Source organism: Geotrypetes seraphini, chromosome 2 (assembly GCF_902459505.1).
Source record: "Geotrypetes seraphini chromosome 2, aGeoSer1.1, whole genome shotgun sequence".
In the NCBI taxonomy this organism is placed as follows: domain Eukaryota; kingdom Metazoa; phylum Chordata; class Amphibia; order Gymnophiona; family Dermophiidae; genus Geotrypetes; species Geotrypetes seraphini.
The window spans coordinates 121,323,798-121,339,150 of record NC_047085.1 but is presented as its reverse complement, the minus strand read 5'-3'; the positions used below and the strand labels follow the sequence as shown (position 1 = coordinate 121,339,150).

Sequence of the window (15,353 nt, the reverse complement as noted above, 5' to 3'; positions counted from 1 at the left end):
CTCACTGTAAAATTACCTATGTCCTTCCTATCATTCTCTCTGTAAGGAACTCTCCTACCCCCTATATGTCCTGCCTGCCTATCCAAACTAAATTATAAGCTCTTCAGAGAAGGAACTGTCTATTACATGTCAAATGTACAGTACTGTGTTCACATTTCAGTGCTTTAGAAATGTTAAATAGTAGTAGTAGTAATATCTTATTGCTATGATGCTTCTTATTTTTTTGAGTCTAGGACTGTTCTAGGTCAGTATTAAGCCAGTGACTAGCAGAACAGAGGAGCAGACTAGATGAATGCACAATCTATGTGGCTTTATTAAATATAGTGAGGACAAATCTACAATAAGTAGATTTCTTGCTAGACCTCAAACACCCAAGGCACTACTTCTAATTCTATTTGTGCCTTTACTGGGGTGGTGTTTTCATCATTGGTCTTAGCAAATAGCATGTGCTGTAAAAGTGCTCTATAGTGCTGTAAAGGAAAGGCACTTATCTTTGCGCCAGACGGCTGTCCAACCATTTCTCTTCTAGTTTCGTCAGGGGCTATGCCTCCTTAGTTACAAGCACCAACATTTTTAGTTACAAAACCTTTTCTTTGAGCTGAAACCGCCATTGTTCATAGCACCGCACTCAGCCTCTATCGTCAGGTTTTCTACCTTTGTCATCTCTGGTTTCTGCCTTCATCTTCATTTCACTCCCTTCCTTATATCCAGCATTTATCCTCTCTCTCCCTTACATCAGCATCTGTTCTCTTTCTCTGCCCTTGCCATCCACTGTCTGCTCTCCCTCTTTTTAAATCCTGTGTCTGCCCTCTTCCCCTTCCATATACCGTCTGCCCTCTTTCTATGCCTCTTCCATCCACTACCTGTGTTCTCTCTCTCTCTTTCACACACATACACACACCAGGGTCTGGCATCTCTGTCTCCTTCCCTTCCCTCCTTTCCCCCCATGCGCTGGCATCTCTGTCTCCTTCCTTTCCTCCTTCCTCCCATGCTATGACATCTCTCCCCCCTCCCCTGTGGTCTGACATCCGTCTGTCTCATCTCCCTTCCCTTTTCTTTTCTTCTCTTTCCTAGTCTTCCTTCATCTCCTTCCCCACAATTAGGTGCAGCAGTTTTCTCTTTCTCACCCCATGAGATTGGCTACCTCTCTTCTCCTCCCTGCAGGCAGTACAGCTTACAATCTTTGGCCGCTGGCAGCATCAGTGAGCTAAACATGCTGCCTTTAGCAGCCCCGGAAGCTTTCCCTCTGTTTCAACTTCCTGTCCTCACAGTAGATAAATGGGAAACAAACCTTTCAGTAAAACTGAATATGAGGTTCTTTTTCAAGAAAAAACATCTAAAAAAATGTCATAAAATGGTTATTTGGACATTTTTCTTGCTGAAATGTCCAAATCATTATTTTTAAAATCCATATTTTAGACACTTTTCTATGCAGTTTGTCTAAATCTCAAGGGGAGTGGGGATGTTGGGGGCATGGTTTGGGAGGGCTTAGGGCGGGTTTATGATCTGGATGTTTTTCTGCAATAATGGAATATTATAGAAAAGTCTAGGGTAAAAATTGGACATTTTAGGTTAGACCTGTTTCAATAATGAATAAGTGCCAAAAAAGGTGTCCAAACTGACCAGATGACCAATGGAGATATTAAGGCATGACCCTCCCCCCCTTACTCCCACAGTGGTCACCAACCTGCTCCCACCACCCAAAGATGTGAAAGGAATAGTACATACCAGCCTGTGTGACAGTTTCAGATGTTATGGCCAATCCTATTAGAGCAGCAAGCAAGTTCCTGGAATAGCAGTGGACTACAGAGATGGAGACTCAGGTTCCTATTCTAGTCTATACTTCTGGTGATACATGTGAGCCCTCCAAAACCCACTGGACCTAAATAAAGATAACACCTGCAGGCATTAGGGCTATTGTTGTGATGTGCAGGTGAGTACAGTAAGTTTTGGGTGAGTTTTGGAGGGCTCAGCAAATAATACAAAAGGGTTATGATGGAATGTGTACCTGGGACCTTTTATGTGAAGTTTACTGCAGTGCCCCCTAGGGTGCCCCACTGCTCTTCTGGGATGTCTGTGAGGCCAGTCTACTAAGAATGCTGGCCCCTCCTTCATCCCATTGGCTTGTTTACTTTTCTTTTGGACATTTTTGTTTCCAAAATGGTCCTAAAAGATAGAGCAGCACAGCAAAGAAAAATGGGGAGACCCAATGATCCACAGTGAAAACAATCCACCGATGAAAACAAAAACTGTGGATACAGATGTTCTGAAGTTAATTTATTAAACACTGACATATAAAACCATGAAAATTCAATTTAAAAAGTATAATGATAAAAAATACTGTGATAAAAATCCAATCGGACCCTACACGGTCTGTGTTTCGGCAAACATGCCTTCCTCAGGGGTCCAATGGTTTGCAAACTCACATATAAAGAATTGGACTGAAAACAGTCTATTGTCTTTAAACATGTGAGCAAAGAACGGTTCATAGACAAAATCGCGCGAGATAACGGCACGCCGACAACTGAGCGCAAGGTTGACAGCGCGCCGAAGAAAAGCACTATTTTAAAGGGTTCCGACAGGGGGTGTTGGTGGGGAACCCCTCTATTTTACTTAACAGATATCGCGCTGGCGTTGTGGGGGGTTTGGGGGGTTGTAACCCCTCTCATTATACTTGAAACTGAACTTTTTGCCTGTTTTTTAGGGAAAAAGTTCAGTTTTAAGTATAATGTGGGGGGTTACAACCCCCCAAACCCCCCACAACGCCAGCGCAATGTCTGTTAAGTAAAGTGGGGGGGGTTCCCCCCACACCCCCCGTCGGAGCCCTTTAAAATAGTGCTTTTCTTCGGCGCGCCGTCAACCTTGCGTTCAGTTGTCTGCGCTCAGTTGTCGGCGCGCCGTTGTCTCGCGCAATTTAGTTCCGTCACCGCAGACAAGCTGAAGTAGCAAAAAAATGCTTTGCTCACATGTTTAAAGACAATAGACTGTTTTCAGTCCAATTCTTTATATGTAAGTTTGCAAACCATTGGACCTCTGAGGAAGGTGTGTTCGCCGAAACACAGACCGTGTAGGGTCCGGTTGGATTTTTATCACAGTATTTTTTATCATTGTACTTTTTAAATTGAATTTTCATGGTTTTATATGTCAGTGTTTAATAAATTAACTCCAGAACATCTGTATCCACAGTTTTTGTTTTCATCCCTAAACGATAGACACACTAAGCTCAAAAACATCTAACAAATGGTCATTTTTGAAACAAAAAGACATTTTTCTGGTCCTTTTCTCTATTGGATTAAATAGGATTTAGATATCAGATTGAAAATGACCATCTATGTCTTAGTGTAAAAGTCTATACTACATTGAAGTGCACTTGTTTTGCATGCCCAGTTCAGAATACAGAACAACATCTAGCCCTCAATGAACAGAAAGGCTTCTGATTGCAGACCTACCATCTGTGGAAGCTGAATGTCTGCAAGACTTGAAATGAGGGCTTGACTCAGACCAGCCAACTCTTTCAGCAGGCTCTCATTGTTCTGTTCCATGAGTTTGTTCTCCTCCTCTATTGTTTTCAAATTGCTTTCCATTGATGTAATCTGAAATAGAAACAACTAAGTGGCATGAAATGTTGAGCCTAACCAGAATGTAATGCTTCTTCTTGAATGTAAAGCATTAAAGGTGGAAATTAAGCAAAGAAAATATCAACTCTGAGTACTTTGTTTAGATGTTTATCTACACAGAACACTGACTGGCAATATTTACTCATATAGGAATAGAAAGATGAGATTTTATGAGTTCTGAAGAACAGCACTCTTTAATGATTTTAGGATTACGGGCCATATTGACAGAGTAAATGAGAATATCAAGGTGAATCTGGTTTGGAAGATGTGGAGCTCCTATAGCACCTTTCATTAGCAATGCTGCACAGAGGCATTTCCTGCAGCCTGTTTATGTTGTATTAGGAAAAATATATACACAAATTGCAGTCTCAGTTTTACATATGAATTTTTCCATCAAATATCCATTGGCACTGTGTTTCCCCCAAAATAAGACAGTGTCATTAATTTTGGGTCTAAAAACGCATTAGGGCTTATTTTCGGGGGATGTCTTTTTTTGTTTCATGTAGAACAATCATCTCTCCCCCTTCTTCTCCCCCCATGTGCATCTTTCTATCCCTCCCATCCTCTTGTGCAGCAGAACTCCACCAACCCTCTCACCCATCCCCTTGTGCAGCATCTTTCTATCTTTCCCTCCCATCCCTCTGTGCAGCAGAACCCCACTGACCTTCCCACCTTGAGACTGACATATCTCCGCTCCGAGACCTCCAAAAACAGCAGCGACGGCAGCGCTCTGAATGGGCTGCTTTGCGGCCTTCCCCACCGGGTCCTTCCCTCTGCTGCATCAGTTTTTGGAGGCCTCGGAGTGGAGGTATGAGAGTCTCACTGGGGTGAGGTGGGGGGGGGGGGTCGCTGAACTAATGAGTCCGATATTTTTTGGCAAATCAGACAGCACTAGCATCAGGCATGGAGTTGGGGACATTCAGGAGGGGCTTCAGGGTTTGATCTTAACTAGGGCTTATTTTTGGGGTAGGGCTTATATTAGGAGCATCTTTAAAAATCATGCTAGGGCTTATTTTCGGGGAAACATAGTAGATGAAAGTGGCTATATATACTTTATATGCCTAATATGTTTCAAAATGAAAGTGCATGGAAATCTGATTAATGCAATACTTATAGATAAAAACAATGCTTGATCCTTGTCCTATTGCAATTTGGTAAAAATTAAACTTTAAGAGGCAGATGCTAGATGAATATGGAAAGGACAATTCATGCATATAAGTTAGGAAATGTGGCATTTTCATACTCTTTTGTCAAGAGGCTTTGCCAAATGTAAAATTTAGTACAAGGTTGCAAGTCCAAGCCCCTCCATATTCTACTTTTGGGGGAATGTTTGAAAATTTTGCATTTATTTTGTAGTGTTTTTGCACAGAATTTACCCATTCTAAGGCAAAGGCAAACATAAGAACACCTCACCTTAGGGTGTAGACAGTCTGACAAAAGGCAAAGGAGGTGTCTTTTCAACCAATGATCAAATCTTTATTAAAACCAATGGTCTCACCGAGGATCCAAGTTTCAGCATATGGAAGATGCCTTCCTCAGGAGAAACTTTGCTGAAAAAGCGCTGAGGGTGAGTCACTCTTGTCAATCAAACTGTGGCACGCAGAGCAATATTGTTGTTGGGACCACTGGTTTAAAGAAAGACTTGATCATTGCTTGAAAAGACGCCTCCCTTGCTTTTTGTCAGACTGCCCATCCTATGGCCCAAAATTTCCTCTTATTTCCCCCTTCAAGTTTCAGCCTCTTCCACCCCTCCCCAATGGCACACTCACCTATATCTGACCCCCCTTCCTAATGGCACACATTCCTTTGTCTGCTCCCTCTTCCACCCTCCCCAATGGCACAATCACATTTCTCTGCCTTTTTCTCTGCTGTCTTACCTTCTTCAATGGCACATTCATATTTCTCTGCCCCCCTCTCATTGTACTCCTGGAGTTGGATCTCCCTTCCTCCCCAGAGGAAGGGTCACTTCTTCCTCCTTTGCCACCTTATGTGACTGCTTATGTGAACTGCTTCAATTAATAGCCAATCTGTTGATCAAATCAGGAAGGTTTCCGGAAGACTGGAAAGTGGCAAATGTTGCACCTATCTTCAAGAAAGGTTCGAGGGGAGATCCGGAAAACTACAGACTAGTGAGTCTGACTTCGGTACTGGGAAAGATGGTATGACAAGTGAGGTGATTAAATTTGCGGACAATACAAAATAATTCAGAGTAGTAAGAACACAGAAGGATTGCGAAGACCTACAACGAGACGTAAATGCACTCGAGGAATGGGCCACGAAATGGCAAATGAGGTTCAACGTGGATAAATGCAAGGTGATGCATGACGGTAACAGAAAGGTGGATAAGTGCAAGGTGATGCATATCGGTAACAGAAATCATATGCATGAATACAGGATGTCTGGTGCTGTACTCAGAGAGAGCCCCAAGGAAAGAGACTTGGGAGTACTTGTAGACAAGTCAATGAAGCCGTCCGCGCAATGCGCAGTGGCAGCAAAAAGGGTGAACAGAATGCTAGGAATGATTAAGAAGGGGATCAGAGAAGGTTATCATGCCACTGTACTGGGCCATGGTGCGCCCTCACCTGGAATACTGCGTCCAACACTGGTCGCCGTACATGAAAAAGGATACAGTACTACACAAAAGGGTCCAGAGAAGAGCGACAAAAATGGTTAAGGGACTGCCTGCTTCATGGCCCCCCATCTGTTCCTCCCCCCGATTGCTGTCTGGCCCCAGCACACCCCTCCCCCCAAAGCAGCCTTCTTTCCTGCCTGCTCTATAGCCCTTCTTTTTCGCTTCCCCTCCCTCCATCCACCCATGGTTGCTTCCGCCGCTGCCGCTCCTGTTCAAAGTGGCCTGCTTAGGTTCACGAACGGCTGTAGTGAACCTCGCTGGCCGCTCTCCATATGGTAGCATGTTCCCTCTGACGCAATCGTGTCAGAGGGAACGTGCTCCATGTGGAGAGCGGACTGCGAGGTTCGCTACAGCCGGCCGCAAACCTCAGCAGGCCGCTTCAAACAGGAGCAGCAGCAGTTGATGCGGGAGGGGAGACTCGTGGATGTGTTACCTACCGGACACTGCCGCCGCCAGCACTGCTCCGCACCCCCTTCATCTTGCCCTCTGGTGCGCCAAGCCAGCGCATGCGCGTAAGCCGCTGGCCATGGATGGACACAGCACTTGTCAGCTACCCACATCCTCTGATTTGATTTGAGACATCCGACTCGGGCCGCCGCAGTCAACATCCGCCTTGGGGAGGAAGAGAGAGAGCGGAGAGGCGGCGACGACAAAGTTAGTGTAAGGGAGACGCTGCGTCTTTCAACAGGGAGCAGGACAGAGCGTAAGCCGCGCATGCGCACTTCCTATGTGTCGCTACAGCTCACGGAAAACCGGCGCACACATAGGAAGTGCGCATGCGTGGCCTAGCGTTTTATTATATTAGATGTTATTTGCCACATTTAAGTTCAGGGTATTGGATCGCTTTACACTACCTTTATATTGTTTAATACAATCTACCTTGTCTATTATATATGTTTTTACATTTTTGTGCTCATTATTACATTTATTATTAGATTTTACTTACATTTTTGGATTTACTTCTGGTTATATTTAGTCAGATTAAAGTCACTTTTATTGCTATTGGATTGTTATGTTATCAACAATGGTCATATCAAAGTTCCTTTATTCGCTATTGGATCATTAGGTACACTTTTTATGTCATTTGAATAGTTTACATAAGTTTTTAAGATTATCTCCATTCTTCAGTTATTTGCTTGTTTTACATATGTCTTTAATACCAATTTGATTAATTTGTTCTTATTTTTATGCATCCTTTCAATTTTTATTGTTTGTTTCTTCACGTCAGTCTTGTTTCTTCACGTCAGTCTTCACGAGGGAGGATACATCCAATATTCCGGAACCGGAGGACATCGTAAATGGGGATCGGGATGAAAAGCTGGTCCAACTAGAGGTAAGCCAAGAGGATGTCCTCAGGCAGATAGACAGACTAAAGAGCGACAAATCGCCAGGTCCGGACGGCATTCACCCAAGGGTACTCAAGGAACTAAGGAACGTAATAGCAGAGCCACTTCGCCAAATATGTAACCTATCCTTAAAGACTGGAGAGATCCCGGAGGATTGGAAAATTGCAAATGTCACACCCATCTTCAAGAAGGGTTCAAGGGGGGACCCAGGGAACTACAGGCCGGTGAGCTTGACCTCGGTCCCGGGAAAAATGATGGAAGCACTGATTAAGGACAGTATCTGTGAACACATAGAAAACAATGGACAGCTAAAGTCGAGCCAGCACGGCTTCTGCAAGGGTAGGTCATGCCTCACAAACTTATTGTACTTCTTTGAGGGAGTAAATAGACAGGTGGATAAAGGGGAATCCATTGACATCATTTACCTTGACTTTCAAAAAGCCTTTGACAAGGTACCGCACGAAAGATTGCTTAAAAAACTGTGGAGACACGGGGTGCAAGGGGAGGTCCACCGATGGATCAAAAACTGGCTGGCAGACAGGAAACAGAGGGTTGGAGTGAAGGGCCATTACTCAGACTGGCATGGGGTCACGAGCGGAGTTCCGCAGGGGTCGGTGCTGGGACCGCTCCTGTTCAATATATTTATTAATGACCTGGAGGCGGGAACAAATTGCGAAGTTATTAAATTTGCGGATGACACCAAACTCTACCGCAGGGTTGAAACCATGGAAGACTGCGAAGATCTGCAAAGGGACCTAACGACGCTAGAAGAATGGGCCAAAAAATGGCAAATGAACTTTAATGTAGGGAAATGCAAGGTCATGCATGTAGGGAAAAAGAACCCGATGTTCAGCTACAAAATGGGAGGATCACTGCTAGGGGTAAGTAACCTTGAAAGAGACCTGGGAGTGATGGTGGACACGTCTTTAAAGGCGTCGGCACAGTGCGCCACAGCCTCAAGAAAAGCAAACAAAATGTTGGGTATCATTAAGAAGGGTATCACGACCAGGACAAAGGAGGTCATCCTGCCACTGTATCGTGCAATGGTGCGACCGCATCTGGAGTACTGTGTCCAATATTGGTCGCCGTACCTCAAAAAGGACATGGCGGTACTTGAGGGAGTCCAGAGAAGAGCAACTAAACTGATAAGAGGTATGGAAAACCTCTCATATACTGACAGACTGAAAAAGCTGGGGCTGTTCTCCCTGGAAAAGCGGAGACTTAGAGGAGACATGATAGAAACCTTCAAGATCCTGAAGGGTATAGAAAAAGTAGACAGGGACAGATTTTTCAGATTACGGGGAACCACAAGTACAAGGGGGCACTCGGAAAAATTAAAAGGAGACAGGTTTAAAACAAATGCCAGAAAGTTCTTTTTCACCCAGAGGGTGGTGGACACATGGAACGCGCTCCCGGAGGCTGTGATAGGCCGGAGCACGTTACAAGGCTTCAAAGAAGGTTTGGATAGGTTCCTAGAGGATAAAGGAATTGAAGGGTACAGATAAGAGTAGCGGTAGGTTATAGGGATAGTCTGGGACCATTGCTCAGGCAATGGGCCTGATGGGCCGCCGCGGGAGCGGACCGCTGGGCGAGATGGACCTCTGGTCTGCCTCAGCGGAGGCAACTTCTTATGTTCTTATGTTTCTATTATTTTCGACCCATGACTTTATAATAGTTTGTGCAGTCTCATGCTTTTAAATGTTCATTTGAATTTTAAAAATATCCATATGTTAATTCATCTTTTATGCTTTGTTTATATGATGTTTATGCTTGAATTTTATGATTCAAGGTTTATGACTTTGTATTTTATGCTTTTAATGTTTTTTTTATTATTATATATTCATCTTTATGTGCTTTTATTTGTTTACTTCTTTGTCCCCTGAAGAAGAAAGCCGAAACTGGAATCCTAGTCAGGATTTAAGCTTTGTTGTTCAACCAAATAAACATACTAGAACTTCTTTATCCTGGTAAAACACACCATGCTTTCACGTGGTTTTGTAAGGCCTCAGTCAGGCTCCATATGAATCACTTAAGGAAGCGTCCTTGATGGAGCAGCTGAATTTTAATGCCAAGAAGTGTAAAGTTATGCACCTTGGTAGCGGAAACCCATGCAGAACCTACACCCTGAATGGTGAGACCTTAACTACAACTGTTGCAGAATGGGACCTGGGAGTAATCATTAGTGAAGATATGAAGACAACCAATCAAGTGGCGAAAGCCTCATCCAAGGCTAGACAAATACTGGGTTGCATCCGGAGAAGTTTTGTCAGCTGAAAGCCCGAAGTAGTAATGCCGCTATACAGGTCCATAGTGAGACCACATCTGGAATACTGTGTACAATTTTGGAGACCACATTATCAGAAGGATGTGCTGAGAATGGAATCGGTTCAACGGTTGGCCATCAGGATGGTCTCAGGACTCAAGGATATCCCATATGAAGAACATTTAGGTAAGTTGTAGCTATACTCTCTCGAACGCAGAGAGAGGGGTGACATGATAGAGACGTTCAAATACGTTACTGGCCGTATTGAGGTGGAAGAAGACATCTTTTTCCTTACAGGACCTACGGCGACAAGAGGGCATCCGCTAAAAATCAGGGGCAGGAGATTTCATGGTGACACTAGGAAGTACTTCTTCACCGAAAGGGTAGTTGAGGCCAATAACGTGACTGACTTTAAGAACAAAAGGGATCAACATGTGGGTTCACTTCAAAGAAGAACTTAGGGGGGAGGGTTATTTCAGTGGGCAGACTTGTTGGGCCGAAGGCCCTTTTCTGCCATCATATTCTATGTTTCTATCTTACACTCAAGATGTTTTTTTCTTGTGGACATTACCTCAGCGAGAAAAGTCTTGAAGCTACATGCACTTTAGTGCAGAGAGATCTTCCTCAAGATCAGAGGTTCTATGTGCATCATTCCGTCCTTTTTGCTGAAGGTTGTTTTAGCTTTCCATGTCAATCAAGAGGGTCCAAGAAGAAGGACTGGATTCTAAAAAAGTTGGATGTGAGGAGAGTCCTTTTACGATATCTTGAGGTTACCAATGAGTTCATCTTTTTGTGCTCATAAATCAGGCCACGATTTCCAGATGTGTCCTCATGACCATTTCATCAGCATACAGGTACATTAGGCAGATTGTGAGCCCGCCGGGACAGACAGGGAAAAATGCTTGAGTACCTGAATAAATTCATGTAAACCGTTCTGAACTCCCCTGGGAGAACGGTATAGAAAAATTGAATAAATAAAAAAAAAATAAAAATATATTACCTGTGGAAAATAGTCACCAGTCTCCATGAAGGCGCATTCAACTAAGAGTGTGACTTCTTTGTGGGTGGAAGCTCGGGTGGTTTCCCCTGAGGAGATTTGTAGGGCAGCGACCTGGTCCACTCTACATACATTTTCCAAGTTTTACAAAGTGGATGTGGTGGCAAAAAAGGACTCCTCCTTTTGGTCCTCAGTGTTACGATCTGGCACAGAGGTCCCGCCCTAGATTTCTGGGACAGGTTTTGTACGGCCCGTCCATCCAGAATGACACACCTGTTACATCAGAAAAAGAGATTAAGTTCTTACCTTGCTAATATCTTTTCTAGTAGTTAGGTGTGTCATTCTGGAATCCTGCCCTGCCAGTTATTTAATCTGCCTGCCTATTGTCTCAATCAGAAAGTTTGAGTCCAAACTGAAATTTTGGATGTCAATCAGACCTTAAGGATATGAAGAATAATGTATTGCTATAACATATTAGGGGAATGTTTGAGCTCCATAAATGTTTCTGATTGGTATGATTATTTTGATGTTTTAATTTTTCATTTTCAATGTTTAACATGTTTGTTATTTTTTCAGAGCAGTACAGAGTTGTAGTTCGGTGAGTTTACCTATACCCTTCCTTCGCATGTGTTTCTATATAAGATATCGCCTGCTTTGGTACAAACTGAAGGGGGCAGCAGAGCCCTCTGGTGAAGGAGGAAGTGTTGACATGCTGGAATGGATTCCTTCTGCACAGCTCACAAGCATGGGGAGATTACCTGTCTGTCCAGAATTACATGCCTACCTACTAGAAAAGATATTAGCAAGGTAAGAACCTAATCTCTTTATTCTAAGCAAATTCCATGCTACACAGTTGTGCAGAATTTCCTCAGGAGTAATATTCAGAAGGGGCAGCAATTTTAGAAAGCTGGGAATAGCTTGGTAATATCACTGTTCCCTCTAAAGATCTTTGATCAGAACATTGGCTGCCCCTCACCCCAATGCCAGCTTCTCCTTCCTTTGCATCACATACAATTCTCCCTTCTGAGTGACCTTCCCTGTCCTGTAACAGATCCAAAACCCATGATGCCAATTTCTTAACACCCAGTAGAATATTCAACCCCCTTGTGCCAACTTTCCCTTACATGACAGCACATACATCCCTATCAGTGCCAAATCCTCCCTGTGCCAAGTAACCACCCAAATAACTGTTCCTCCAGCAGTAAATGCCCCCACCCCCATGAAGTCCCTTTGGCAGAGATCCCCATGTACAGAACCTGACATGTGGCAGCCTCAGGTTAACTTCCTGTCCCCCCAGGAACAAGCCCTTCAAAAATCTTCCCCCACTACAGATCCCCTACCCGCCAGATTCAGTCACTAGGCATTTTGCTCATAAGTAGAAGCATGATCCCTAGCAGTAATACCATAATATTACCACTAGAGGTCTTGGCAGCCATTTTGAAGACCCGGAAATATGAGGCAACATTGTTGAAAAATTTAAAATGAATAAAGATTTACACAAAAAAATAAAAAAAGAACAGTCATATAACATAGATATGATAAACACAATATCAGCAACCTTCTAGGCACACATTATTATAGCATTCAAATAACATACATTTGATGTACATTATGTCAATATGATAAAATAAAACATTTTAATGGGCATCTGAGGGGGCAAGTGAGGTTTAGACATATAAGACAGGCAAGATGGGTAGAATACTAGGGGGGATGTAGGAAAGTTGAGAGATGCTGGACACTATGGGGGTTAGGAAGGGAGAAAGATGCTGGGTAGTACAGGAGAAGCAGAGAAGATGGATCAATTCTGGTGGGGGGTGGGGGTGGGGGAGGATAAGGAAGGAGAGAAATTCTGGACATTAAGGGAGTTCTAGGGAAAGAGAAATAGATACCATGGGGGAAAGTAGGGAAACAGAGATGCTGTGCTATGGAGAGGTATGGAAGGGAAAGGAAGCAGAGATGCTGGAGAGGGGGGAAAGGGCCTTGAGTCATCTAGTGTGTCAAATACACTTGGGATGATCCAAGTGTATATCTTCCATAACTATTTGGCTCCCAGGCATTTAGGGGGGCATTTTCGATATGATGTCAACGTCCAAGTTTGGACTTTTTGTAAAGTACTTCCAAAAATCAGATAGAGAAAATAGTAATTTTCAAAACCAAAAAACATATTTTCTTTCAAAAATGACCTTTCTACACGTTTGACCTTAGTGCATCTATCTTATCTTTTTTGACCATTTTTTAAAAAGAAAACATCCAAACAAAAAATGCACAAAATAAGCCATTGGGATATAGAAGGGGCCAGCATTTTTAGTAGCCTGGCCACAAAGACATCCCAGCAGAGCAGTGGGGTACCTTAGGGGGCATTGCAGTGAACTTCATATCAAAGGTTCCAGGTACATATCTCACCATAACCCCCTTATGGTATATGGTGAGCCCTCCAAAACCTACTGGACCCAACTGTACACCACCCCAATAGCCCTTATGACTGCAGATGTCACCTATATGGTGGTTTAGTAGGTTTTGGATGGGTTTTGGTGGACTCACATTTTCCCCACAAGTGTAGTAGAGTGGGATTTGGGTCCCCTTCTCTGGAGTCCACTACATTGCCCACCAGGCTACTCCAGAGACTTGCTTGCTCTTCTCACACAACTAGCCATAACATCTGTAGCTATCATACAGGCAGGTATGCACTGTTTCATTCACATCTTTGGGGGGTGGGAGAGGGTCAGTGACCCCTGGGAAAGTGTATGCAGGGGTCATGCTTCCATCTCTTCAGTGGTCATCTGGTCAATTTGGGCATCCTTTTGGAACTTATTTATTTTTAAAACAGGTCTAGCCCCAAACATCCAAACTGTGCCATAGATATTTTCTAAAATGTTTGATTATGACAGAAAAATATTCAAGTCATAAGCCCACTCTAGTTCCACCCAAAATATGTTTCTAACATGCCCCCTTGAGATTTAGATGAACTGCAGACAAACAGCATAGACATTATCTAGAAAGCAAGTTTCAAAAATAGTGATTTAGATGATTTGGTGAGAAAAAGGTCCATCTGGAACTTTATATTATTTTTTGGATGTTTTTCTCTTTTGAAAATGAGACCCATAGTTTTCCTATAACTTAATCCTACCTTGGTCTTTCTTTTCCTCAGGCAATTCCTCTTTACACCCCTTCTATTGATAGGACTCATGAAAATCTTGAATGAGACAAGAGCTCCCTTTTGAGCAGCTGGCATCTTTTAAAAAAGGTACCTTCTAATTTTTTTGTGCTAGTTTCCCAAGTAAGTGTACACATCGGACAAATTAGCATGAAAAGCTATCTGGTAGTATTTTTAAAGTCACCAGCCAGGCATGACAGAGTTCTCTTTTCTAGCCTGGATTTTCATTTGGCCCATTGTTGGAAAAACCAGGAAGGGGGGAGAGCTGCTCATTGAAAGAGGTGGGGGAAAGGGCCATTGTGGAGGTGTGAAGTAAAGATATCAGAACACATCAGCTCACAGTATCCCCAAGCTACAAGGTTATGTGCTCATCAGGCGATGAGCAATATCGGGTCTTAAGCTCACTGAGCAGTATCTTGAGGGTCAGGTGACCCAAAACGGAATGGAAGTCCATGAAAACCTCAGGTCCTAGCTACCAGGGGCAGAGCCCAGGAGGGGGTGAGAGTTCAGATCAAAATGCAATATGTTGTTTCTTGTTGTACCTCGGTTGGGGGGGGGGGGGGGGGGTTTAACTGTTTGTATTCAATGTAGTATTGTTTCTGCTCAATAAACAAAGCTGCGGCCTAGATTTACACCCACCAAAAATGTGTCTGTCCAGTCAACAATTAATTCTGACAATCAAACGAGTATTACAAAGGGGTAAATGGGGAAGGGGGGGGCAGCAGGACCAGTCCAGATTTAGCTGTTAGATATCAGAATACATGAATCTCTTGACCTGTGATCTGGGAGACAGTTGTCTTAAAGGCCAGTGTGTCTCCGATGATGAAGTGTAAATGGCTGAATGCAGAGGTTAGGGATGAGGGTTATCATTAGGGCCTCCATTTCCCTCCATTCAAGTTTGGGAATGGAGCAAAGAGGTTGAAATTTTGCAGGATTATGTAGTTGATATCCCTCTATCTTGTGGTTACATACTTAATTTTTGCTATATTTTTACTCAGAAGGCTTGGATAATTTCCTAAAAGAGAAGTCCATAGGCCATTATTGAGGTGGCTTGGTGAAATTCACTGCTTATTCCTAGGATAAGCAGCATAAAACCTAGTTTTATTACTTGGGATTTAGAAAGGTACTAACAGGAAACAGGATACTGGGCTGGATGGATCTTCGGTATATACTGTATGTGTATATAGATATATAGATATAAATAAAATGTTTAATGTCATTCAATTTCCAATATTTTCCAGCAGCAGGTACTCAATGATTATAGTAGGGATATCTTCAATTCTACAAGTAAAATTACAGTAGGGATATCTTTGATTTATCATTATTATCCATTTCCTATTTTTG

The 15,353-nt window shown here is 43.2% G+C and overlaps 1 protein-coding gene across 11 annotated transcripts in view; it reads right to left on the bottom strand.

Annotated features, from left to right (window-relative positions):
• The window catches only part of ST18 (ST18 C2H2C-type zinc finger transcription factor), a 684,113-nt gene that overhangs the window by 18,311 nt on the left and 650,449 nt on the right, over window positions 1–15,353 (bottom strand). For 9 of the 11 annotated variants that reach the window (XM_033933682.1, XM_033933686.1, XM_033933681.1 and 6 more), the window contains one exon: window positions 3,450–3,593. The exons of 1 other annotated variant lie outside the window; for it this stretch is intronic. In XM_033933682.1, the coding sequence (XP_033789573.1) occupies window positions 3,450–3,593 (144 nt within the window). Of the gene's footprint in view, window positions 1–3,449; window positions 3,594–15,353 lie in introns of those variants that run through there. One more of the 11 variants, XR_004538340.1, reaches the window with a different exon arrangement.